The following is a 25,844-nucleotide window of genomic DNA, read 5'->3' on the forward strand; positions in this document are numbered from 1 at the left end:
TTTCTTAAATAAATTATTACGATATTTTAAGCATTTAAAATTAGGGTTGGGTACCACCTCTGGAAAACATACTGCGGTGTACCGCGGTACAAATACATGTGCCACAAACTTTTTTGCACATTTATATATGGAAACTCTCATAGTTTCATTTCATGATTAGTAAAACATATTGAGTTGCATACAAAATAAAGTAATGAAAATTTGTATTTTTATTCTATTGACTTAAACGGCTTAAGACAATCTTACTTGCAAAAAAGAAACAAAATCAAATCATGTCTAATGGTAGTAATGGAATTAAAAACATGATCAAGACGAGACTTCCTTCCCAACTAGAGTTACAGTAGAATCAGAAAAACTAGAAAAAACAGTACATGCACATACAAAATAAGTATGTGACATGTACCAAATGTGCTAGCCAATAATATGCGGGAAATACCTTTAGTGTGACTTCTTTTACACACCCTTTTAAAGCTAACGATGTTTGTATTGCAGTCATTTTGTTCTTTGAATCAAAAGTGATTTTATGAATGTTAACCAAAGAAACAGTAGTTTTTTAATGGATAGCAGGGAATAAGTTTTTACACAAACATGAAGTAGCACTAGTGTTGTGTAAAGCAATGCTCTTAGTCTGAATCCTAGATTTCTGGGGACAGTCTAGCCAAAAACTGGTCACTTGACCAAAGAGAGGAAAAACTGTACAAAATTAATAATTCCTTACACATACAATATATAGTGCTTTTCTGGACACTCCACTGAAAGTGGAAAGTAATGAGGACTCCGCTCCACCACCATCAGTGTGCACCTCCACCTGGCAATCCTAGTACACCAGTTCTCTCACCACACACCAGCTATCAGAGGGGAGGAGAACAGAGTGAGGAAACCAATTCATAGATGGGGATTATTAGGAGCAAAAGCCAGGGGACAGGGCACTGGGGTAACACCCTTACTGTTTTTGAGAAATGCCCTGGGATTTTTAATGACCACAGAGTCTGGTGTTCCATTTTACATCTCATCCGAAGAACGGCACCTTTTTGCAGTATAGTGTCCCCGTCACTATACTGAGGCATTAGGACCCACACAGACCACAGGTAGAGTACCTGGCCCCACTACCACCTCTTCCAGCAGCAATCTTAGCTTGCCCAGGAGGTCTCCCATCCAGCTACTGGTTGAGTTGCAGGGTGATATAGCTGGCAAGGGAGTATCTTTCCACTATCCACTATCGTACTGTAAGCAGTACGTCAGACGTCCTGGCTAGGCCACAGCATCACTTGGGCGGAGCGGTGGCTCTGTGACTAAGGATCTGAGCCTGTGGCTGTTTGTGGTTGCCAGTTCAAATCCCGTGGCCGGCAGAGGAATCCTACTCCGTTGGGCCCCTGAGCAAGGCCCTCAACCCCAGCTGCTCCAGGGGCGCTGTACAATGGCTGACCCTGCGCTCTGACCCCATGGAGAGCAAGTTGGAGTATGTGAAAAGACAAATTCCTAATACAAGACATTGTATATGGCCAATAAAGTGATCTTAAAAGAAGGATCCGGTATGTCCCATGGCAGGCATCACCCCAGATTCGTCCAGGCTGAACGCCGTAAGAATGAGCTTCAAAACACGTCTTCAGCCTTACAGGACAAAACGCATCTGTACATGGCCAAGACCTATCACCACGACAGTGGTCTGAGAGTTTAATACTGATGCATGAGTGTAATACTGATACATGCCGCCAAATGTTGACGTTTCACAGTTAAGAACAGTCTCACTGACCAACAGATGCTGCCATTCATTTGCCAAATATACAATTAAAATAATTTAGTCAGAAAAAAATATGGATTAATAGAAACATTAACCATACTCACGTGGCTTAAGAATGAATATTGCAGCTAGAACAATCCCATTACTAGCACAAAGGCAGTCTCAACTCATACGGTAGAAATATTTCGTACATCCGCCGACACGAATTTTCACATTTCAAATAGCAATATTACATACAGATAAAAGCTTTGTTTAAGGCAATGCCAGATAAATCAAACGAACAGATGTATGCAGTACGTAAGAGACAAAGTTTTACTGTTTTGCATCCCGTTTCGAGCAACTTTTTATCAGTACACTGCAGAGCGCCAGCAATAACAACAGTACAATGTTTCATAGCAGTAGGTATTTACAGATTTCCCCGCTTAGACACACCATAAGGCGCAGGTAAAGAACAGCACATATATTTTGCATACTCTGTAAGAATAATTCCATTCACTATTTTCCCTGTTATAAGATTATAACAAAAAAAACCCAATAAAATATTCAAAACATATTTCATTACGTCCTGGTAATAGATACAACACTACTCCACTCACACTGCGTCCTCAAACTACTCACGACTGCAACGAAGTCACGTGTGCGTGTTCAACTCGTCCGGAAGGCAGGGTCCTTTCATTTTCCCAGTGTGTCTCACAAAATGCCTGAGAACAGAAAATTAAAGAAAACGAAAATAGCATTGCTGCCCTGAGGAGTTCTAGTTACTGGCATAGAGAAAAAATAAATAAACATTGTTATAAAAATTAAGTGATTCCAAACTGGTTGACCTCAATATTTATAAAAGAATGAATGACCAGTGTCCTTCATTCTGAACAGGCGAGTGCATTGGTCTACCTGGTGCTAAGGGTCTTAGCGTGACCTCTACAGCAGTTGAAAACAGTAAGGAGCTGGGCTGGATTGAATCAATTGTGGTTACTGATGTAGGAATTTAATAATTGTGGCAGGGAGGTATTTATTTAAATTCTTTATTGATTTTAAGCACCAGCAACAACAGGGAGACTTTATGTGCACTGAGCCGCTGGATTTCCGACTTGGGGTGTTTAGTGAGACAGCCGGTGTTAAACAGTTCAGTCCTGCACTGCAACAACATGGTGAGTGTGTAGAGTACATATACCTAGTTCAGGTAGCTTGGGAGGGTCGTATAACTGTTTTCTGAAATGTGAACATATATACATATACATATACGTATTGATATATACGTTGTGTCGATCTGGGTTCTTAATTTAAACTCAAGTTTATAAAATGATTGCCTTTATGTGCAATTGTAAAAAGCTTGAATCTCTAATCACCACTGTGGTCGACCTGTTAGATCAATGAACGTTGTGAGTCTGTGGGTTTACCTATCGGCTGTGTAGGAACAGCTTACAATTTATAGTAAGCCCTTGTTTTTCTTGAGAGAGTCTTAAATCACAAGTCTGCATTCTGTGGGTGATCAGAGAGAAAGGTGTCAGAGTTCATCCTCACCTGTGGCATGGCTGACTGTGACCTCAGTGTGCCCTACAGAGTGCTTCTGCGTTGCTGTGCTTTATATCTGTTTTTTTTTATACGTTTGGCATTCTTGGTTAATCACTAAAAGCAAATGTTTCCATTTCACAGGCCAGCAAATAAGTTACTACAGTTCCCATAATAACTATGCTGCGTTGTTTTTCTTTGCTGAAAACAGAGGTTAATGAGATCTGAGGAAAGGAATGAGTGATTTTGCCATAGTGGTAAACTGTAAAAGAAAATCACAGTTTCTTTCATGCCTTTGTCTCTCTGTGCTTGGACCACAGCGATGATGTTCCTAGTTTAGATTCTGTTTCTAGGGGTTAGATTAAGATTAACACTATATTTAAATATGGTGTAGAATAAAATGTATTTTTAGAGTTAAAAGCTGAGAATGTTTTGTACTTGTACCTGACCTGTTGCCATTCATTGGTTTGTGTTAACCTGTTCATTCTGAAGACGTCCAGTGTGTTGACTTTGTCGTGTAACCGAGAGTATGTGAAGGTGACTTGTAAGAGAAAGCGATAACCCACTGCTTTCAGTTCCCTTGCGGTGCTTTTGCACATCGGTAGTACCAGAGGTTCAACAGATACCATAGTCCTCATCTCACCTGGAGGTACTTTTCTGGTCAAACTACAAGGGTGTTCTTACGGTTTCCTCTCACAGTTTAAAAAAGAAAACATGCCAGTAGGTTCATTGGCTTCTGGAAAAATTGGTCCTGGTGTGAGTGTGTGCAAGCCTGTGTGCCTGCCCTGCTATGGACAGGCTTCCCACCCAGGATGTGTTCTGCCAGAAGAAGTAATAAGCAAATAAATGAATTTGAATGGAACACCTTACTCGGGGAGTACAACTCACAGTTTGCGTTTTATGTTGTGTATTCTTTTTATTTATTGTTGTTGTCATTCTGTAAAGTGCTTTGAGAATCCACCTTTAAAGGCTCTATTTAAATAAAGTTTATTATTATATTACAACGAAAGCATCCCACCTGGGATTTGACCCTCCGCCTGTAGTTTAGAGCCCTAACCACAACTCCACACTCTTGATATGCTGTAGAGCTGGATTCCAGAACTGGTCAGTCTGTGAATGAAAATATTTTGGTTATGGAGGATTCATAAAAGCTTCTTGACTATCTGTGTGCTGCCTTGACTCTTTCAACAGAATCTAAAATGATCTAAGTTATTGCTCTTTCTTAAAAGTCACATAAGTGTCTGAAGGATGTACAGTTCAAGTGATTTAATTACTTCTACTTGCACAAACTCCTACGTAGGGGTCTGAAGATGAAATGTGCTGCAATAAGTAGTCTGCTGGGACTGCCTCATTCAAGCTTCTAAGCTGGTTATAAGCAGGAAGTGAAAAAATATAAAATGCTGTAGATAAGGCTTGCATTTTGCCCTTCAGCTCACCTTTTAATGTGTTTAGACTTACTGTAGGCTTAGGATACGCAACCTGCACGCATGCGTGATGGATGTACAACAAAATGTTTAACAAAGAATCTGTGATATAAAGCCCATCACCAACGACCTAAGACATAGACATGGAATTTGTGAAAGAAGCTACTTTAGTTAAGAAAAAATAACCAGGAACTACTGTATATGGTACATCAGTTCTGCATTACAGTTTATTAAGTTTACTGCCTTTACAAAATATCAGCTTCACAAACAAGAAACATTGCATGAATAGTATAGAAAGAAAAAATGCTATTGAAGTAACTCTTCTAGGTTTGACACACCAGTACTGACTTTGCCAGGTTAGGGGATGTCTCCTCCCTCCTTAAAACAATAAAAACAAGAGCAAACCAGGATTTCGAGAAACCATGGTGAAATACAAGTGGTTTCCCATTTTATACATACATACATACATATATATGTTTAACCTCTAAAAATATGTACCTAACTCATTCTGTAGTATTTTGGGACATCTTTGTGTTCTGACTGCCCTGCTTTGTTTAGTAAGCAGAACATGGTGGACTGTTTAGGGTGAGTGGTGATAGGGGGTATATAAGAAAAATCGAAGTTCCCAAAAGAACACTGTAAGATTCTTGATATTCAAAAGAGAAGAAACAGCATTACACAACCTTTCATTCACTACCTCGAGGTGTCACTGAGAAATGTGGTCTCTGAGCTGATGTGCTTTCAAGGTATTTTGCACAGGGAAATCCATCCTCACACTTTGCTAAATCAATTTTTAGTTTTACCCTTGGATCTATGATTGTGTCAACTCACCAGAAATACGTGGTTTTATGCTGTGTTAGGTCTTTCTTTGAAACAAAAAATCACTTACAGTATGTCACAGTTGCAAAAAAGCAATTGCTTGTTTCCTGTTTTGAACAAAAACAGATCTGTTAGATTGGTGTGTGTTTATAGCCATCACAGCTACTGTTGCACTGTTTAACATAATGCCCAAACCCATTTTCCAAAAATAGCAGTTCGGCAACATGAAGATGTACATTCTCTAAGTATTTCTTAACAGAGACTGGACTACCTGTTGTGAATATTTGGCTTTGGGTAGCAAAAAATACTCGAGACTGTATTTTATAATGCATAGTATTTTCATGACTGTTTGGTGTCCCTGGGGATTGTCTAATTCTGACCCCATTTTCTGTGAGCTTGCAGAGTTGAAGGTGACCCAGTGTTTGAGTCAAATGATATGCAAGGCCAGCGCTGTTATCTCAATTCAGTTACATCAAGATTGATCCTATCTTTCTGGAAAGTTACTGTAGTCCTGGAAGTATGAAGGTCTTAAGATTTGCATGAACCATGTTATTTTAAATATGGACCAACTCTTAAACTTTCCTGGTTATGAAGCTGTTGTGTTTTAACCATGCCGAGGGTTGTATTTATTCTAACACATGTATTAAAAATAATAATTTTCATAAAACCAATTGTAAAATTAAAGTATTTAATGGAGAATAATTGTTTCTGATGATCCATGTTCTATAACTAAATGTACTTTAAAAATTGCACATTCGAGCTACAAATGAAAGGGGGCTGTTTTGTCCATTTATCCCATTTACTAGCTAATTGATCCAGGGATCAATTCTCCTCTACTATCCTATTCTCCTCCCCACATGTGCGGATGGCGCCCGGGCTGGGCACTATCTGAGCTGGATGCTGCATCACTGCCATGGATCCAAGAGGGACATCGTGGATATAGCTATCGTTTAGGAGGATTTTGCTGGTCTACAGATGGACGGATTAATACCTTAATTCATTTTTTTTATTATTGTATAATGTTAGCATGCCCAAAGAGGTTGGGCAGCCAGTTGGATCCCTAGAAGTTTTTTTTCTCTTTACTAAGGATTTTGTGGTTCCTCTCCTCCATTGTCTTCTGGTCTTTTCTGTTCTGTATTCACAACATGCATGGTCACTTGCTTTGTTAAGCACCTTGGGGCAGCCTTGTTGTGAAAGGCGCTTTATAAAAATAAGTTGAATTGAATTGAGTCTTGCCACCCATTTCTTAAAATAAGCCAAAGTGTCATCTTAGACAACATGGCTCTGTTCCCACACCTCTGGAAAGAAGTGACTCCTGTTCGCTGGTATGTTTATGATTCCGAAGGTGTTCAATGTACGAGCTTTCTTAGTGCCTTGGAGGATTTCGAATACTCATATCGGGTCCCCTTATAGTCTCTCTGTCCGAGACTAAAAAGAGTGCACTCTTTCAGCCTGTCAGTGGAGGACAGCTTGACATTCAAGTCCAGGAATGTTTCTGTTTGCATCTAGACTGATTCCCTAGCAGCAATATACATTTTCTTGATTTGTAATTGATATGATTTTAATATTTTATGATTGAAATTCAAACACTTTTAACGATATATCCTATAATTTTGTTTTATCGTGGATGCTAATCTGCTAGAAATGCCTCAGCCTCCTGCTGACCTCATTTGCCCCCCTGCGCAGGTTAGGGTCATAGTGACTGAGTTAGACAAGTGAACTCTTGCTACTATACCTGCTCTGCCCTCTGGAGACTCTTACAGTCGTTTGCACCCCCAGCCAAGTTCACTCCTCGAGTCACATGGAACTGAAATTAACGTTGGCTATAAAAAATCCGAAGGTGCACAGTTAGAGACCTGCGAGTTTCACACAGGTGGTATATGCTGTGTGCATATGTTTGTTTTTTTTAATATCTCCATAAACATGCCGGGTTGGATCTTCAACAACCTCGGCTTTTTTGTCTTTGAAGAATTAAAAAAATAACTACTGTATATCTAACCCTAGTGTATTTTGAGCCATCTGCTTGAGTTCTAAACCCCCGAGATAAGCCATGCATTCCAGGCGCTGCAGTACCTCTAAACAGCACACTTTACAAATCTCTCTAATGCGGAGTATTTTGGTGGGGGGAAAATGAGTGTTTTTTCCCACATTGCCTTGAGTATTATACTCAGTAAATATAGCCTTCAGTGTAGTAATGCTGTGTCAGCACTGACAGAAGACAAAATTAGGTAATAAAAATGCACGGTCAAGAGAAATAGTAAAATACCTACCTTTTCACCTGCATTTCCTCTTCTGCGCGGCATGTTTTTATGACCTTATTTCTTTTACACTATAACTATTTCTGTCCTTGATAATAAAGTTTGGATAGGTTGTCATACCAGAGGAAAAGCACAACCGTACAGATGATGCTTATTAATGTATTCCAAAATGTCTAGCCAGTTAGTTGACTGGGGTGATGGATCGGAAGGGGATATGGCATTACCAGCACAGCAAGAGGTAATTATGACACATTCGATGCACCATTATGCACTACAGTTCTCTTTAAAAAAAAACATACATACTCTTTGCATCATTTTTTTAAGGAGACGTTTTTTTCCCCAGAAGTGTAAATGGGAGAGGCTGGATCTGGCGGTACCAAGTTTTGAAAGTGGACACATTTTTGTATTTCTTGCCTCTCATTTTAAAATGGCTGATTTGTGCAGAAAACATTGAAAGGCTATTGGAAGTGGCTCAGGATCTAAAAACAATGGAAAGAAGATGGAGATGTTTGTAGAGCTGTAGGTGGGCTGAGATTCCTATATCAAAAGGAATCCCCTGGTTTATCCTAACCAACTCCCTAGTAAATCATTAAGAGTCTTCATTAGAGGGAAACCCAGGATAAAATACAGGTAGGCAGAAGCTGGGGAGATACACACACACACACACACGTCTATGCTGTTGTGTGTTGTTTAGTTTGTGTCATTGTTAATAAATGTTTGTTTACCCTAGCTTGCCAATCATTTGTTACTTCTTTGCTAGAGCAGTGCCAGAAAACTAGGAACTCGGGTACCTTTAACTATACCAGCTGCTCTCAGGTATTTTCTTGGAATATATCTTTAAAAAAATAGGGGTTGTGGTTATATACTGTAATTATTGATTATCCCGCTCGGTGTGCTCTGTTTTCTTAACCCCTCTATTTGTACCATTCTTGAAATATTGTTTTTCTATTAATTGTTAACTGTCTGATTCCAAGGTGTATTGGGTGTCTGCCTTGGAAATTCAAATCAATGGCAGGCTCCTGAAGATGTGCGTGGCTAAATATGTAGAATGAAGGTCCAGATTTACATTTGAAAGACTGACGAGATTTAGGAAAAGTGAACTATTGTTCTCTCTCCTAGTAAAGCTGTAAGAAAAGAGTTTCTTCTAAAGCATGCGTAAACGTGTCCTAGAGATTCCTGATAGCAGGCAGCAGTTGTTACTATGTGTTACGTGCCTAGGCGTGTAGGCTGATATAAATTTTAGATCCCTGGGTTAAATAAAAAAATTGGCTGGCTGGTCTAGGCAAGTTGCACTACACGTGTACGCTACACTTCCCATAATCCCACTAAGTAACTTCCTGTAGTGTTTCTGTGCAGTGAGTCACTTAGCTGCCTGTTCAGTCGTGACATCCTGCGGGTCCAGCCCAGGTCTGATGCTTTCCATTAAATTACCTCTGAAAGGTGCATTCTGTAACCTGAAGGCTGTTGGATTAAAACGGACCAGTTGGCCGTGTTGGGGCGATAAGACTCCTCTACCTTGAACAGCTGGTACCTGACCTTCGAGTACAACGTGCCCTGCTCAAAGCCTCCAGAGCCTCCTCAGTGCGTGGCAGTGGATAGACATCCGTCATGATCTTGGCTTTCAACTGACTGTTGTTCATGCATAGATGGAGGCACCTGTCCCTTTTCTGCACCTTAACCTCTGGGGAGGCATACGGTCTTTTGCCAGAAGTGGTGCTTCAGGATCTCCTGGTAGTGGGCAGGTGGGATCTGGTGGTAAGGATGCAGAAATGGTTTACTGCCGGTAAGTGGGATTTCATGCTCATGGGTGGAAGGGCGCCCAAGATCCAGGTCATGCTTGGAGGACATGTCATCATACTTGTTCAGTTCCTGCACATTCTTCTTCTTTCTACTTGTTCATGTGTTGCTCATCAGTCGCTGCGGTCTCTGTCAGATCCGTCTGTGTTACAGGGTTCCTGTCCCAGGGGCATCTTTCCAACTGCCTGCTCCAGCTCTGAAATCCAGTCTTAGCTGGCCGGCACCTTCTATGGGTCCGGGCGAGGTGACATGCAGTTTTGTATAGATGGACGATAGTCTTCATTCATTTGGTATCGGCCATTGTTCATAGGTGATTGGCCACCTCTCTCGACCTCCTACCACTTGATTGGCCACTCTGCCTCTCTCCTGCTCCTGTCTCCTCCTCTCTCCTGGCCTTTGTTTTCCCCATGCTATATTATCTTTGCTGAAAGCCTTATCCTAAATAGCCTGTTTTGTAGTGTGTAATCAGTTGATCTGAGGATCTCATCAAGCTCTTTCTTTAAAGAAGCCTTTAAAGAAGTTCTTGGCTTCAACGACTAGGCTGGGTAGCTTGTTCCTTACTCACACAACAGTTTGGACAAAAAAAACCCTTACTTTCTCAGTTGTAAATGAGGACGTCTCTCTGGAGGTCCTCTGGGACACAGATCTGCAGGGTGGATTTGGCCAAAGCCTTTGAGGAGTTTTCATACTTGTTACAAGTTCCCTTGTAGTTTTCTCTGTTCATAACTAAAAAAGTTCAGTTTCTTCAGCCTGTCAGTGTCATTCCCTTTGGACCCAGAATGTATCTGGTTGTTCTTCTATGGACAGATTTTAGAGCAACGATATCTTTTCTAGAACACGGTGAAAAGAATTATTCTAAATGAGACCATGCTAGTGTGTTATACAATTTAACAAGCTCCCTTGATTTAATTATATGCTTTTAAATAATCATCTGCATTTTGTTTGGCTCTTTTTTTCCCATGCTGGAAATGTAAGGAATGTATCACTGTTAACACGTGAGTCTTTTTCATAAGTCTTTTCGAGTTCAGTTTTTCCCATTTTGTATTTATAGTTAATGTTTTTATGACCAGTATGCACTTGTCTACATTAAATGTCATCTTCTAGGTGTTGAATTTTATTTCGTCCACTGGTTCTACAGTATTAGCTAATCCTCCTATTTTCTATTATCTTTTATAAACTCTGATCTATGCACCTCTCACTTAAAAGGCAGTAAAACAACATTTGAGGTCTCATCTTGAAACCGAGCTGAAGCTGGTATATAGTGATAGTCTTGTATGGAAATTGAGATTGCACAAATGATTAATTCCAGCTTCAACTCTGGTATATATGAAGACAATTAATCAGTAGAGCTGCATACTACCAGCATACTAACTAAACATGCTATAATAATGTTTTAGACAGGAATGCTTTGTTACAAAGTGAACTGAAATGTCTGAGAAACAACTTGATGTGCTTGTATAAGTATATTATGATTTTTAACTGCTTTTATATTTGTTTGCTTATTAAAAGTCACATGTTTTCTAAGTGATAATGTCATACTAGCTGTCTCAGGGGTTGCTAAAGTAGGTAATAAGCTGCATTAAGGCAATATTAATGAAAGTCAGCTGGACACATTAAAATGAAAACTTTGTAAAGCTTCTTACATTATGACCAGTAAAAACTGTTTTGTATGGAAAATGCACTTCACCACCACTGTTGTAAAGAAACTTTTAGACCAGTCGGTAAGTTTTACCAGAAGATATAAAATCTTAAATCAAGACAATCATTTGCTTTAATTACACCTTAGGCAGTCTTCTATTCTTTTCATCTCTCTTGCAAAATCTGTATTAATTAATGTCTCTACTGAAGGTTTCGTATGCTCCAGCACAATTTCTCAGTGGGACCGAATCTCTTTAATGTGCTTCCAGGCATCTGATTTCTGAAGTTCATGTGAATTCGAGCACTTCTGTTTAAATTCATTGTTCTCGCTCTTTCTTCATTATGCATGTTACCATTGTTGGCATTTTGATTTTTAACGCACAACTAAATTGACAGTGTGTGCTGCAACTGTGTGGCCTTTAAGGCTAAAGTAACCTGACAAGAAGCCCATCCTCTGCTTAAATATGCATGGACATTGTGTAGAATTGGGCTGTCATCCAGCTTGGCCACAGTGTCCCTTAGTGTCTCATGAAGGGAGGGAACATCTTCCAAGTAGTCCTCTGCAGCAGACACAGTTGGAATTTCATGCTGTCTTTCCTGCATGTGAATTGTTAATCCATGCCAGGCTATCTTGCTCATCACAAGATACGTCCACATTTCGAGGTCATTGAAACCAATAAAAATGCAGCATAGGTGTGATTTCAGTTTGGTACAGCATAGTGTCACCTTGATTGCACTGCAGTCTGCTCATGCCTACCAGCTGCAGAGAACATTTAGAAGTAAGTGGGTACCTTGACACAAGTGACACAAATAGCACCTCTGGCAGGAGAGTTCCTATGAGTATCATGTATCCCGTGCATGTGTTGGTGTGGTCTCTAATTTAAAGAAATTTTGCATTAAATAGGAGAATCCACCATGCAAATACCAGCATTTATAGATTGCCCCTCTTGACAAGAACACATAATATTATTCATGAGCATTAATATTAACTTTGAGTTCGCAGCAGAAAATGATGCTTCAAGAGCCTCCTTTGGAAGTGTTAGCCAGTGGAAGGTTTGCTTGCCCTTTTAGCAGAATATTCTGAGGGGTAGGCAAATCAGCGCTGGAATCCCGGCTCTAATACAGTACCTGCAGACTACCAATCTCTTCTAAATCTAAATGGGTTTCATTCCTTTGGGGATGTTGTCTTTATCACCACATGGGTGAAAATTGTATGGTGGCTCTTTTAGATTTTCTGAAGTCTCCAGATTTTGTAATGAATCCAAAATGAACTTAGAATTGTTCCTCTTATTCTGATGTGCAAAACATTTTGTGAACGCTGCTTTTCTTCAGTATGAGTTTTCACATACAGACTGCACCTGTGCCAGGACAGCAGTGCCTCCAGCTGGAAACTGAGCCCATCATTCTTTGCTTAGGAGGTCAGAGCCTGAACCACTGCTCCATACTGCACCACACAAGTGTAAGTACAACTACAATTAGGAGTTACAACAGAAGTATGCTAGGAGTATCTTTATAGTTCCTTCAAGTTAAAAAGCTAGTATTGGTTTTACATGATGCATATTTGGATAAACTGTTAGTTTAAAGCAGTAGCTACATGTACAGTGGAGGATAACACATGGTTGTTTCTACACAATGAAGGCGAAATAATAGAACAATGCAAAATAGCAGTATAGCAGTGTCTATAAAATACATTATTTATTTCTAATGTGATGTGTACGGTCTCCAGTGCCCAGTGAAGGATTGATCAGTATCTGAATCAATTAGAAATGCATCTGTGTTTTTCTCATTTATATTTCCAGCTACATTGGCTTTACTGTGTTACGGTCTCCTTGAAGTAACACATTTTTGTCATCCTTGCCTATACCTTTCACTATTTTATTTCATTTACTTTTTGGTTGAGTGTTGCTGTAAGATATGAGCTGTGGCACTTTGTGTCCTGGTTTCTCCAGTGCAGAAGGGTGTGATTTACTGTAATACTGGACATTTTCCCATCTACCTCCCAGGGGCTTTATCAGCAGGGCAGATGTATCAGTGGAGTTCCTAGTCTATTTTCCAGGACTCTGATAAGCTGTACTTAGTTTGCCATCTTGTCCTTGGAACTCCAGTTCTGAAACAGCCCCCAGGAGGCCAGGGGATTCATGGTAAAACATGTGGGTTGTCGGCTTGCTGCAAACTTTCTACCTTCCCAGAAAGGAACAGTAATTCCCATGCCCTCTAAAAGAAAAGTCAATGAGTGATAAGTGCAATATAATATCCACTTTATTTTTGAGTAATTCCATTTGATCATGTTTGAACAAAAGCAAACTTTGTGTTCAGAGCAGTGATTTCACGTAACCGTTAGTACTGGGACCCATTCACATGATCGGTTTCTTGGTGGGGTCTTCTAACTTCACTGTTTTACTTCTTCTTCTCGATTGTATTGACATCTTGAGATTGACTTTCCCAGTCAAACTAATTCCCTTCCATGTTGAGGCTTGTGCTTTGTGTCTCTTGTGTTGCGTATGCCTTCCTGTCTGAATCTGAATAGTGCTCGAAGCTTTCAGAACATGGGCTGATTCAAGACAGCCACGCAGTTGAGCTGTTCTTTTTAAAAGGGGGAGCATCAGAGGGACTAAAGAAGGAAGGTACAAAAACAGGCTGTCGTGGATCCAGGGATGGAGGCCCAGTGTAGTGAGTATGCAGTCTGTATAATTATTCCCCATCAGATGGAAGGAAATAAGGAGAGTCAGTGTTTAACTTGAGTGTTTAACAGACTGCAGCCAGCAAACACAAACCTACAAACAGAAACGACTGATTTATTGTTAGAAGTCCAAGGGCGACTATTTCCTCGCCACCACTCAGTTTGCTGCTGCTGTCAAAAATGTGCAGCGTGCCTAACGCCATTAAAGGAAACATTAATGTGACAACTGGGAGCACCTCTCTTAGCGTGCTAGAGCAAATCTTAGCTCATCCAGAACACCTAGGATAGGCACTTAACGTAGAAAGGTGAGCCACAGGTTCGGAAATTGATGTGGTTTGCTTCCCAGTTTCCTTGCGTTAACCCCACGCTTGTCCCTAGATGATTACTGGAAGTGAAAAGCAGATCGCATCCAGGTGGGCCTCAGTTTGACAGAAAGAGTGCCCTGAGTATGTGCTGCTGTTATGGTTAATGGAAGAATATGGGGGTGTTTCAGTAAATAAGGTAACAAGGGCTCTTATGGTAATTTAGACTTGCTCCTGATGGAATTTTGAATGCTCTTTTTTTTTTCTGCAGCCTAGCTCCAGAAGGTGACTCACCTGGTTTTGACGTTGACTGTTGAATCAGTAGGAAGTGAACAGTAATAACAAGCGAGTGAGACCGATGATTTTCTTTAATTGCCTCAGCCTGGAGAGCAGATACAGCATTTCCAAAACGCATTAGCGTGTATATTCCCACTTACTGAACATTTTTCCTTACAGGTCTGTTTTCATTGTTCCTTTTTAATTAAAAAAAAAAGCCACTCCTTTGATGCAAAAGAATAGTTAAGCCTGTCGGTTGTTTAAATGGCTGTTCTGTGTTTATTTGTGTACCATACAGTAACTCCTTCACTTGTATGAAGGTTTAATATGTTTTATTGTCATTTAATTGTAAACCATCAATACATTCTTTCCTTCCTTAATTGCTGCCATTTATGATCAATTTTAGTTGTAAACCATGTCTATTCCAGGCTGGAGCCATGTTCAAAACTGTGTGCAGAATTCAAGCTGGAATAGTTAAACAGACCTACTGACACAATCTGCGTGTAGCCATGGAAGTGATAACATCCTAGTCATCACTGTTCCACGGTCTCCAAATCTGTTCAGGCGACCAGGCGTTGCTTCAGTTTCTCTCATGAGTATCTCTGTGCTTCTCCAGTTCCCCATGAACAGCGTCGTGCATGGTGCAGAGGGGAGTTTTGAGTTTCCTGACAATGTCTGCAGTTTTCATAGGTCTGCCGCCCATGATGAGCCCTCTTTAGAGCAGACTTTCTCATCCATGGGGGTGCTTAGATGTCTGGGTTTGTGTTTATCTTCAAAATCAGTCTTGCCATTATTGAAGGCACCAGATCCACATCTGTTTCTGTGACGTGACACAGCGTCTTGACATTAGTTTGGGTCACTGTTTTGCCCATTGTTCAAACTAGGATTCTTCCTCCAGCGTTTGATTATGTTTACATAAGTTCCATCTTTAAACTAAACCGAGTTTAACAGGTGGTCAGATCCAGTGGTCTTATAATGAAGTAGATGCTGTTGTGCCTCTCTTCATATTCAGGGCTTGCACAAGTATCTCTTTTTTAGGATCCTGATCTTATTTGTTGAAAGGCTCTGTGTTTTTAAAAAAAAATAATGTAAATATTGATTTTCCTGTAAATTTAAATGTGTGTTTAAGTATATGCTAAGTGAAAACCCACAAAGTAAAGGATATTAATTTAAAGGATTAATTTCTATTTATGTGGAGTGTTGCTGCAACAGCACATAATTTAGAATCTTCATTCTCTGATTTATTCTGTTGCTTTCACTGAGTAACACACTGTTTTGAGGGAATTACAAGCTAGCAAGAATGACACTTACAAGGTTTATCATCTGACAACAGTTCCCATAAGTGTTCGACTGCTCTGGAGGTGCCAATAAAACAGATGGACTCTTTTGTTATTGCAGTTGTAGATCATATTTCTATATTCGCTTTGGACACTGCTATTTTCTGTTCATGAGGAGTGTTCAAACAGACCAAATGATATTGGTTTTAGAAGTATAGGTGTGTCTTTAGCCTTTGTCTAAATATAATACCAGTGATTGTGCTGTATGGCTTTGCAAGACAATGGACAATTGTAAAAAAAAGCCTAATTCCTGCCTCATTGGAATCCTAGCACTGTAAAATGTTTATGGGGTTTAAAGTAATTGCTTGCCTACATATTTCTCTATGATCTATTTAGCTTGGATTTCATGCACCCTTATATCAAATTAGTTTCCTTTCTCAGCTTTGGCAGTGGTGTATATAGTCTTGTGACTCTTAAAATTGGTTTGGAAATGGTGATTTATTAATCCTTTTCAAAAATACATAACTAACCATTATGTACAATAATCAAAAACAAAATAGTCTTCCTAAGCATACTGTATGTGCTGTATGCTATTGTTTTTCCTTTATTTCAGCCTCCTTTTTTTGTGGGAAGGCTTTAAAGAGAATATACTTTGATTCCTGTAATGTTCATCAACAATATGACAGTTGTGTGTTTTTGGCAGACTCTGGTTAAAAGAGGACCTACTGTAGAAAATTCTTGCTTATAAGATGTTTTGTTATTTTTAAATACTCTTGGTGTGTAGAAAGACTGTGTAAATTCTCAGTAAACAGAAAATCTAAATTTTTTGTTGATTCAGAGGTTTATTACCCATCTTTCATGATTTGTGCAGTATTCAAAAGGTTCTCCTAAAAGGTAGCCCTTTTTTTCTGGAATACTATTCCTCCTAAAATGTCTGTCTGGAGAAGACTCATTTATTTTATGGAGCTGGCATAAATCTTAGTGTTGTGTATATTTGCTTACTAAGAGTAGAACATTTTGGTAGGTTTTAGAGCCATAATTATACTGTATCCTACAGTACATGTTCATGCTGTAATTGCTTTTTTTTTTACATATCCTATCTTTTCCCTAGTCTGCCTCTACCCTAGTCTCAGAGACCCATGTATAAACTGTACTTAATATATTTTGTGTATTAAACATTATAAGAAATGTTTGAAGAATGTAAAACATTTTTTGTTTGGTTTTATAATTTGCATTCAGCTTGTGAGTAACTTGAAGTTCTTGTTAGAAAAAAAATAAGAGATCAATGATCCATGAACTAAAATGTTTGCGTTTTGAATACAAATAAAGACTACATTATCCGACATTATCTAAAATACAAATATGTTGCTGTAAATGGAAATGTCTATATAAAGGATACATTTTTAATACTTCTGACTTCAGCTGATTATTTCATGGAGCTGTTTTAGATACAGCAAAAAAACAGTAGTGCAAATAATACATATATACTTGCATACTATGATTCGCTGCCTTCAACTCTTTGGTGTTTTTGCATACCACTAGAAGATTAGAAGATGTGTTTAGCTATTAACCTTAAGTGCCTACCGTGTGTGAGATAAACCATCAACCTGATTGTAATATATAGATTTTCTTCATCCTAATAAACCTTTCAGGGTTTTCTGTGAAGCAGAGGTTAGCGTATTGGTCTGTTCACTGGAAGTTTGTGGGTTGCTTTAATCATAGGTGGAGCATACAAGGTACAGCTCTCTTTTTGTTTCATTAAAATTCTCAACTGTGTAAATGGTTGCAAATATAGGTTGTTTGGATAAAACTGTTACTCAAACAGCAAACACTGGAAGAAGTTCAAGTAGGGAGCTGCATCAGCATGTGTAGACTGCAAAGGAACAAGTAAAGGTTTATTGCATGCTAAAAAGAGAAGAAGACACCATGTTTCAGCTGTGGAGCCTTCTTCAGCCACACACCTGAAGATGGCTGTACAGCTGAAACGTTACATCTTTTCTTTTCAGCATGGAATACACCTTTTACTTGTTCAGATGCGTGTTCCTTAAGTTGACTCCTGTCACAAGGATTTCTTCTATCCATTATTGATATCACACTTGTACTGGAACAGAGAGAAGGTTAAGATAGAGATGAACCCATTTGGGTTTTTTTGTGCCTGATAACATCTTGCATAAAGGTGTAAAAAGCGCATAAAACTCCCAGTAAAGGTAATGACTGTGTTAATAAAGTGTTAAATGGTTGAATATTGAGGTCATGGAACCCATGGTTATTCACTTTATCTTTCCAATCTCCGTGTGCTGCTATTGAAAGGTGTTCTAAAAAAGAATGATCTGTTGTTTCAGAAGTAATACGGGTATGGGTGGAATTGTAAATATCTGCTGTATATCGCCCCCACTTAAGCAGATCCGCATACATCTAAAAGATATGAATATGAGCTGAAGAGTATTTCCGTGTAGCTCAGGATTCGTAATGCAGTCAGTTTCTGCCATTTCAGATGATCTGAATGTTTCCACTTCATAGAAACGGAGAAATGTAGGCTTGCTAATTCTAAATGTTCTTTGAATTGGTGGAAAGGTTTTTCTGTGAAAGCTACAGTCCAATCTCCCCATCTTGTTCGTTCTCCTGTGCTGTGAACCCCAGGTCATAGACTAAATGACTCAGAGCTTGGCAGGGAACTGGCCTGCTCTTGTTTGTAGCCTTTCCTTTCTTATACTGTAGACATTCAGAAGATCCTCTTTACATGCTCTCTCTACCGTATATGGTGTAAAGACAATTATTGATGGGTATTTTGTCTTAAAGTGCTGAAGTTAAATCTCATATGCCGATCTATTGATATGTTGTGTACTTCCCAGTATGTATTAGTGCGTATAGGTATCATTTGTGCAAGTCAAGACAGGACAGCTGCTGCTTTAGCATTTTTAAAGTTTGCTATTAAATAATAACGCTTATACTTATACACTTTTCCGGACACTCCTCTTCGAAACACCGCCAGCGTTTCGCCCCCACCTGGGAGACGCAACGACAGCCAGAGTCGGTACACTCACATCATCTATCAGCTTTAAGTCTCATCCAAAGTGCCCTTTTACAGTATGATGTCCCCGACTCTATCTTGCGGCATTAGGACCCACACAGACCGCAGGGTGAGCGCTCCCTACTGGTCCCAATAACGCCTCTTCCAGCAGCAACCTTAGCTTTTCCCAGGAGTCTCCAGGCCAGGTACTGAGCTTTAGTGGGCTGTCAGTGGTGAGTTGTAGTATGATAGAGCTGCTGGTGACTATTATAAGTTAAGTTTCTAGTTTGTAACTTGGTATTATTGGTCATATGAATCACATGAATGGCAGCTCTTTTCTTGGAGTTCTGCCTTGGTCTCTTACATTAGTAGGCCACACAGTGCAGCAAATACCTTATGTGAGAGAATCTTCCCTCTTTAGTATCTTCTGTCTGCACAGAATAGCTCTGCTTGAAAGGTAGCTGCTTGTGTGTTCTTACCCAGAGCAGCTTAGACACTGATACTTTACTTCCTGACTGGCAGTGTGATGACACAAGGTGAGCTTGGAGAAACAGCCCCGGTGCTGGAAACAGACAGCACCTTGTGCTCAACACCATGTCAGGCAGCTTCACAAGACAATGAGGTGGGAGAATGGAGCCTGGATATAAAAACAAGGATGAAACGGAGTTGATATGGTAACAGGAAGTGATGCAGCAAATGGTCACATGACCACTCCCAGGAGGCTGGTGACAACTGATGTTTTCTTTTTGTTGTGGATTTGTGTGTGACAATTCAAAAGGGATGCAAATGAAAGTTTTTGGTCACGTGGAATCAATCTAATTTCTATGGCTCCACAACTGTGCACAACATCGAACGTGGCCCATTATGGCAGGCCAAGATCTAGAGATGAAGGAATGTGTTACTGTGCAATTTTGTGTTCTTGCTCTGAATGGTGCTGGTGTAGTTTGCAAGAAGAATTTGCTTTTTCCTGTTCCATTGATCTTTCATAGTTTCTGATTTTCTGAAGTTTGGACAGGTGCAACAATTGACTTATTTGCTACCTTTGTGCTGCAGGTTCGTGTTTGATTATCGAGGTCATGTCTGACTTTGAGTTCATTTACCTCACATATGTGTACCTTAAGGGAAAAAATGTCAAATGTTTCCTATTTTTTAAAACTCTTTCAGCATGTCACCATAAAATCATGGGCCATTACCATATGTTACATTATAACAGATGTCTCAGACGTCACTAACTATTTTCTTGACTCCTTCTACTAGGGCATAATTGGCGTGCAGCTGGTGGTTACCATGGTAATGGCCAGCGTCATTCAGAAAATAATACCTCACTATTCCTTCGCCCGATGGCTTCTTTGCAGTGGAAGGTAAGTCCAATAGAAGCAAATACTTGGCCAAAATCTGAAACTTGTAGTTAGTGTTTCTTTGATGCAGATGAGTGCAGCATATGTACCTTGTGCACATTTATATACAGGTGTGTATCCGCTATATAAGTGTTTCCAAAAACAAATAGATTTTGTTTTTTGTTTTATAGCTTAATACTATTGAAATATAGACTCTGTGTTACCACAGAGTCTTCACAACAAGAGTCCAGTTAGCTCTTCGTTCAGAGCTTAGAGCTCATGCTCCTTCATGACAGACACTGAAGTTGGGGGGGGGGGGAGAATGATCTGAAATCTGTTTAGTGTATTAAGCCCTTGGGCACCAGTAGGCAGGCTCCTCACTGTCGCCAGCTTAATACCTTTGTTTCCTTCAACAGGTTTCTGCTGTTCTTTTAATATAAGATAAGAGATAAGATCACTTTATTGGCCATATACAATTTCTTGTATTAGGAATTTGTCTTTTCGCATACCTCAGCTTGCTCTCCATGAGACACACAGACAGGGAGAGAAGCTGGGGGTCAGAGCGCAGGGTCAGCCATTTATACGGCGCCCCTGGAGCAGTTGGGGTTAAGGGCCTTGCTCAGGGGCCCAACGGAGTAGGATTCCTCTGCCGGCCGCGGGATACGAACCGGCAACCTTCCAGCCACAGGCGCAGATCCTGAGCCACAGAGCCACTGCACTGCCCCTGCATATGCACTATAATATCATTACATCACAAGAAGAGCTACTATTACCAAGTCTCACTATTGCCGGCTTAGTTAATACCTTTGTTTCCTTCAACAGCTTTCTGCTGTTCTTTTTAGTGTACAGTAGACATTGATGACCAAATTGTGTAAATCAGACTGCCGCCAAACATCTCCTCTTTTAGTCGAAACGTTGTATGGCTTGGACTGCTGCACAGGTTGGAGTGTGAGAATAGTAATTGTTTTGCCTCAGCATTTACTTCAATTATTGTAAAGGACTAGAGCCCTTACGCCCAACGAGAATGAGCACAGTACCTTACTGGTGAATCTCATTCACTCCTATCCCTCGATTACCGCGCTCGTGCCTGTATTTCTGAACAGCTACAGTGTGTCCATAGGTTTCTGGTTTGTGCTTCTCCTGTTGAGAGAGATGTACACCTGGCCAGCGTCTCTGCTGCCACACAGATCATGTTAAGATATGCGTTTGGTCTGCTCCTAATTTCTTCTTACGTTTTGGGAGGTATTGCACTTACAGAAATCAGAAGAGAAAATAAATTTGGTTTGGGAGAGGATATTATTTAATGTAATGCCTAAGAGGTAACTTGTTTACAACATGCTCTCCCCCATTATACAGCTTGGTAAAAGGAGGATCTATTGAGCTGCTGTCACACTAATAAGACACTAGTCCTCATCACTGTTGTCACTTTCTGTAAACCAGTTTTACCTATAATTGCGGTACTTTGTAAAAAGTATATCTGGGTGTTAATGTAAAGAACAGTGTAGATTATTGTTCTTTGTCCCAGACTTTCTGTACATACTGGATCCAATCCTTTGAACAATACTGGACATGAGATGAATCCATGTATATTGACTAGTTCAACAGCCTTAACCTGCTCCCTGATGTAAACAAGCTTGACTTCAGTGGCAGAGTGACTGGATTTTAATACTTTTCTCAATTTAAATAGGTTACTGGGTAAATTAAACATAACAATTTTGTATAGATGAAACTAGCTATTCTGTATATACTGCTTTTATTTATATTAATCAAATATGCAATATAATGTTTGTTTTTTGATTTTTATTTTCTTGTTTCACTGGGGGTATGAACTAATCTGGAAAGTATTGTAAGCATGCTGATGCAGTGTGCTGTGTTTGTGCACTATCAAGAAGATTGAGTAAAGAAAAGACCTGCTGATATTTTACACAGCATGTGCAGCCATGCCATTTTGACATTTGTTAATATAACTTGTAACACTTCAGAAACAGAAATTTGCCAGAATTTCTAAAATGAGGAGTATCTAAACATGTGACATAACTCCAAAGCAAAACGCAGCATCCTTGTGCAGTAACATCTTAGTTTAAAGAAGCAAGCTGAGTAATGAATCTGTATTTAAAGTGGCACCACAAGATTTAACAAACTAAACAAACTATTCTCTACAAGAGCGATAACGTTTCTGCTTGATATCTTGCATTGCATTTCTTATAATGCATCAGTATTCCATGGCAAAGCCTTAATTATTTTATATTTTTTCCATTTATTTTTAGATTGGTGGTCCTGGCTGAGGCTGTTAAACCTGTGATTAGAATAAAGCAGTTTTAAGAAATTCCAAGAACCGGCTCTTCTAGCACAGTTCAAGAGATGTTTACTTCCTCCATGCCGTTTTGGAGTATCGCCAATATTTTGCTCACTTTATCTTCTGATACTACACATATCACAAGTTGAAAATATTTTAAATCAAGCATAGAAAGCACCTCTACTCTTTGTAAAGCTCTTCATAAAGACCTTTTAAAAATATTGTAGCGTTCTGTTCTTTTAAATATTGTGCGTTATATGCATATATTGCATATATATGATATATGCATATCATGTTTTCTGTTGTGTTTCCTGTTGTGTAGTCTGAGGTGGTATCAACATCCTACAGAAGATGAGCTTCGAAGCCTTGCAGGAAAACAGCAGAAAGGAAAAAACAAGAAAGACAGGTAAGTTGTGCAAGCGTAGATACGTTTTCTTTCATTATGCTGTACAGAAGGGTGTCCCTATCTTCTTCTGTGTGGCTCGTCATTGTGATGACATTACTGTTTTAAGTATATTCCCTTGCCTTCCGACACATCTTGTGTGAGCTCTAAATGATGAATCTTTCATATCCATCCATTTATTTTCTAAACCATTTTATCCAGTACGGGGTGGCGGGGCAGCTGGAGCCTGTCCCAGCAAGGACTGGGCACAAGGCAGGATAACACCCTGGACGGGACTCCAGTCCGTCACTGGAGGCACACACAGGGGGCTCCAACACAAATGTGGGGAACACATACAGACTTCAGACAACTAGCATCCCAGGAATTTAACCCAGGGCTCCAGTGCTTTGAGGCAGCCACGCTAGCCAGTATGCTACTGTGCCACCCAATGCTTTCATATAAAAAGCGCTAGGATTCCGGTGCCACAATTGCCACTGCCATTGCTGAAATGAAAGAGGGGCATGGGTGACCTTGTACTCTCATTAATTACAGTTCTGTTTTAGATTTATACAGTATATACCTTAATTATTTTGAGCTTGATAATTCTACATAGTACTAATTCATCATGGTTTATTATTTTACTATAGGAAAATTTAATTCTGGACAGTCCACCACAAAAACATTAAAAAAGTTTTTTTTGCTGTTTTAATGGAAGTTTGTGAATTATATTAAACAGACACATTGTCTCTAACTATTTACTTACAGCAACCTGTAAAGTTACTGTAATGCGGAGTCTAAGTCAGATTCTTTTGATTTCTAACATTACCCTTTAATGCACCTGTAATTCATGGAGGGTTAGGTGATTAACACTCAGCTAAGCATTAGAATATAACAGTGTCTATTATATTATTTCGTTTAGCAGACACTTTCATCCAAAGCAGCTTACAATTGCTATTCAGTCAGGATACAAAGGATGTGTATAACAGCAGCATAAAACAATACCACAAAAAATACAAACACGCTTCTGAACTTCTCACTAACTTCCCATTCGTTTAATAAAAGAACCAAGACTCCTTTGGACTCTCAGAATTATGATGTAAGCACTGAGCTCTGCACAGCTTGGGTCAGTCAGCTGTAGCATACACTTCATTTCTTTCAGATTTCTTTCAATCAGAATAGGGTTAAAGAAACCACAAAAGAGCAGTTAATGTAAATCGAGAACTGAGCATATGACATTTAGTTTCTTGATTCTTTTTATATTCATCCAGTTTTAAAAAATCACAAGGTTACCCGTGTATATTTTAAGAGGTTCCCTTGTAATTGCATCCCTGTTTAAAAGGATTTAGATTCTTTTTTAAAAGTGTTCCCGGCTCCTTAGTTTGGAGTGTCATACAGAGGCTTTCTAATGAGAGGCCCTGCTCACCAGTGCCCATGGGGTGAGCAAACAGCACAGAGGGCTGGATAAAGGTTTCAAAGTTCCACAGACAGCTGGCTCTCAGCTGTGGGCACCACAGGCGTAGCATGAGACTGGCATGATCCTCAACTCCTGATGATACTTTTTCTCCACTTGCCCGCTGATCCAGACATTCGCAACATTTATTAGCCACTTTGAATGACTTTTTTTTGTTTCCCCGGAGAAAATCTGTTGCTTCTTTTTTTTTTAAGTGTGCTTTGCATCTTCTTAACTCTGAGGCCCAAGAGAAATGAAGAAGCTTAACTTTTGGAGCTTAAGCGGGTGTAAAAAAAAAAAAGAAAATGTATGCATAGAAACAAAAAGAGAAACAGCAGTGTCATCGATGTTGGCTGCCACGCGCTGTCATCACAAGGCAAGCCTGTTCCTTGCCTTGCCTGGACATCATTACAAGGTGAAGCCCAGTGTTTTTCACGCCGAATGATTTTTACTCCGAGAAGGAAATATAGTCCAGCCAGCCACAAAATGTCATTGTTGCGCGTGCTTTCTTCTTGTTCATGTATGCCTGATTCATGCAAGATAAATAGAGCCATTTTAAATATTTAAAGATCATAAAAACAGTTGAGCACAAGTGTTTAATGCTTTATTTCATGCTAAGTAATACGTGCCCCTGTGGTGTAGCTTTGGACTTCAGCAGTTGGGGCCTTTCCTCCTACTGATTTTGCAGTTCTAGGGGTGGCACTAATGAGCTCGTATTACACTCATATGTGAAACTAAATTGATTTCATGGCGGTTTCTGGCAGGTTATTACAATTGCCAAAGGAAATATACTTTAATACTTATTGCAGCACATGTCTGCTCTAAAGTGACACCTTTACCCTTTAGAGCAAATCCAATTCAGAAGCCAGGTCCTCCTATGGGTTAACCTATGGGTTTTTATTTATCTTTTTTTCCTTTTTCATTTTATTGTTGTACACGATAATGATCATTTAGATCTCACGTGTCAGCTGCATATAAATAAATAAAAGCCTTCAGAGATTGAAGGTAGCCAGGCCATGGCCGTTATGATGCTTTTTTTGTTGCGTCACACATGTGTATTGTCGTGCTATTCCAACAAAAAAGACACTGCTTTCTTTGGACAGGCGGCCACTGGCACAGTCGGTGAGAAAACCCATTCAGTGAGTCTTGATCTATTGGATAGAAGGTACAATATTTTTGAAAGACAGGGCCCTGTTAAGTGTCAGGAAGATTTCCTCAACCGACACTAATAATAAAAATACACAAATTAACTTATGTGCTGTTGACTCCCCAGCAGAGTTTGTACTAGGAATGGTGGGCTTGTGCTACAGACTGGGATCGCTGTTCTTAGCCACACAGTGCATGTGAATTCGGGTATCCTGCTAAAGGTAAAGGGCAGATTAAACAAACCCTAGTCATATTTTTCCAATTATAAACATTTTTTCAGGGTTGGCGGCAGAGGAGGGGGAGTCTGTTTCCCTTTTTCAATTGGGGATCGCCCATTGTCTCTCTTTTTTTTTTCCCATCTGCACACGTTTGGAAATGCCGGTTGTTAATGGACCGGCCCCGCGCGCTGCCTCGTACCTGCACGCACACCTCTGACTCGCCTTCAGGTCAGAGCCGCGCGTCATTTCGTCCTGCTGCAAGCAGCACAGGGCCTTGCAAGAGA

General features: G+C 39.8%; 1 protein-coding gene across 2 annotated transcripts in view; it reads left to right on the forward strand.

The window, feature by feature from the left end:
- The first annotated feature begins 2,652 nt into the window (after positions 1–2,652).
- Positions 2,653–25,844, forward strand: part of tmem161b (transmembrane protein 161B) — a 53,468-nt gene continuing 30,276 nt past the window's right edge. For both annotated transcript variants that reach the window (XR_001480057.2, XM_015360635.2), the window contains exons 1-3: positions 2,653–2,889; positions 19,989–20,092; positions 22,687–22,770. Coding sequence is in view for 1 of the 2 variants with exons in the window: in XM_015360635.2 (XP_015216121.1) it covers positions 2,887–2,889; positions 19,989–20,092; positions 22,687–22,770 (191 nt within the window). In the remaining variant the exon portion in view is untranslated. The remainder of the gene's footprint in view (positions 2,890–19,988; positions 20,093–22,686; positions 22,771–25,844) is intronic.

The sequence above is a fragment of the Lepisosteus oculatus genome, chromosome 3 (assembly GCF_040954835.1).
Source record: "Lepisosteus oculatus isolate fLepOcu1 chromosome 3, fLepOcu1.hap2, whole genome shotgun sequence".
Taxonomy (NCBI): domain Eukaryota; kingdom Metazoa; phylum Chordata; class Actinopteri; order Semionotiformes; family Lepisosteidae; genus Lepisosteus; species Lepisosteus oculatus.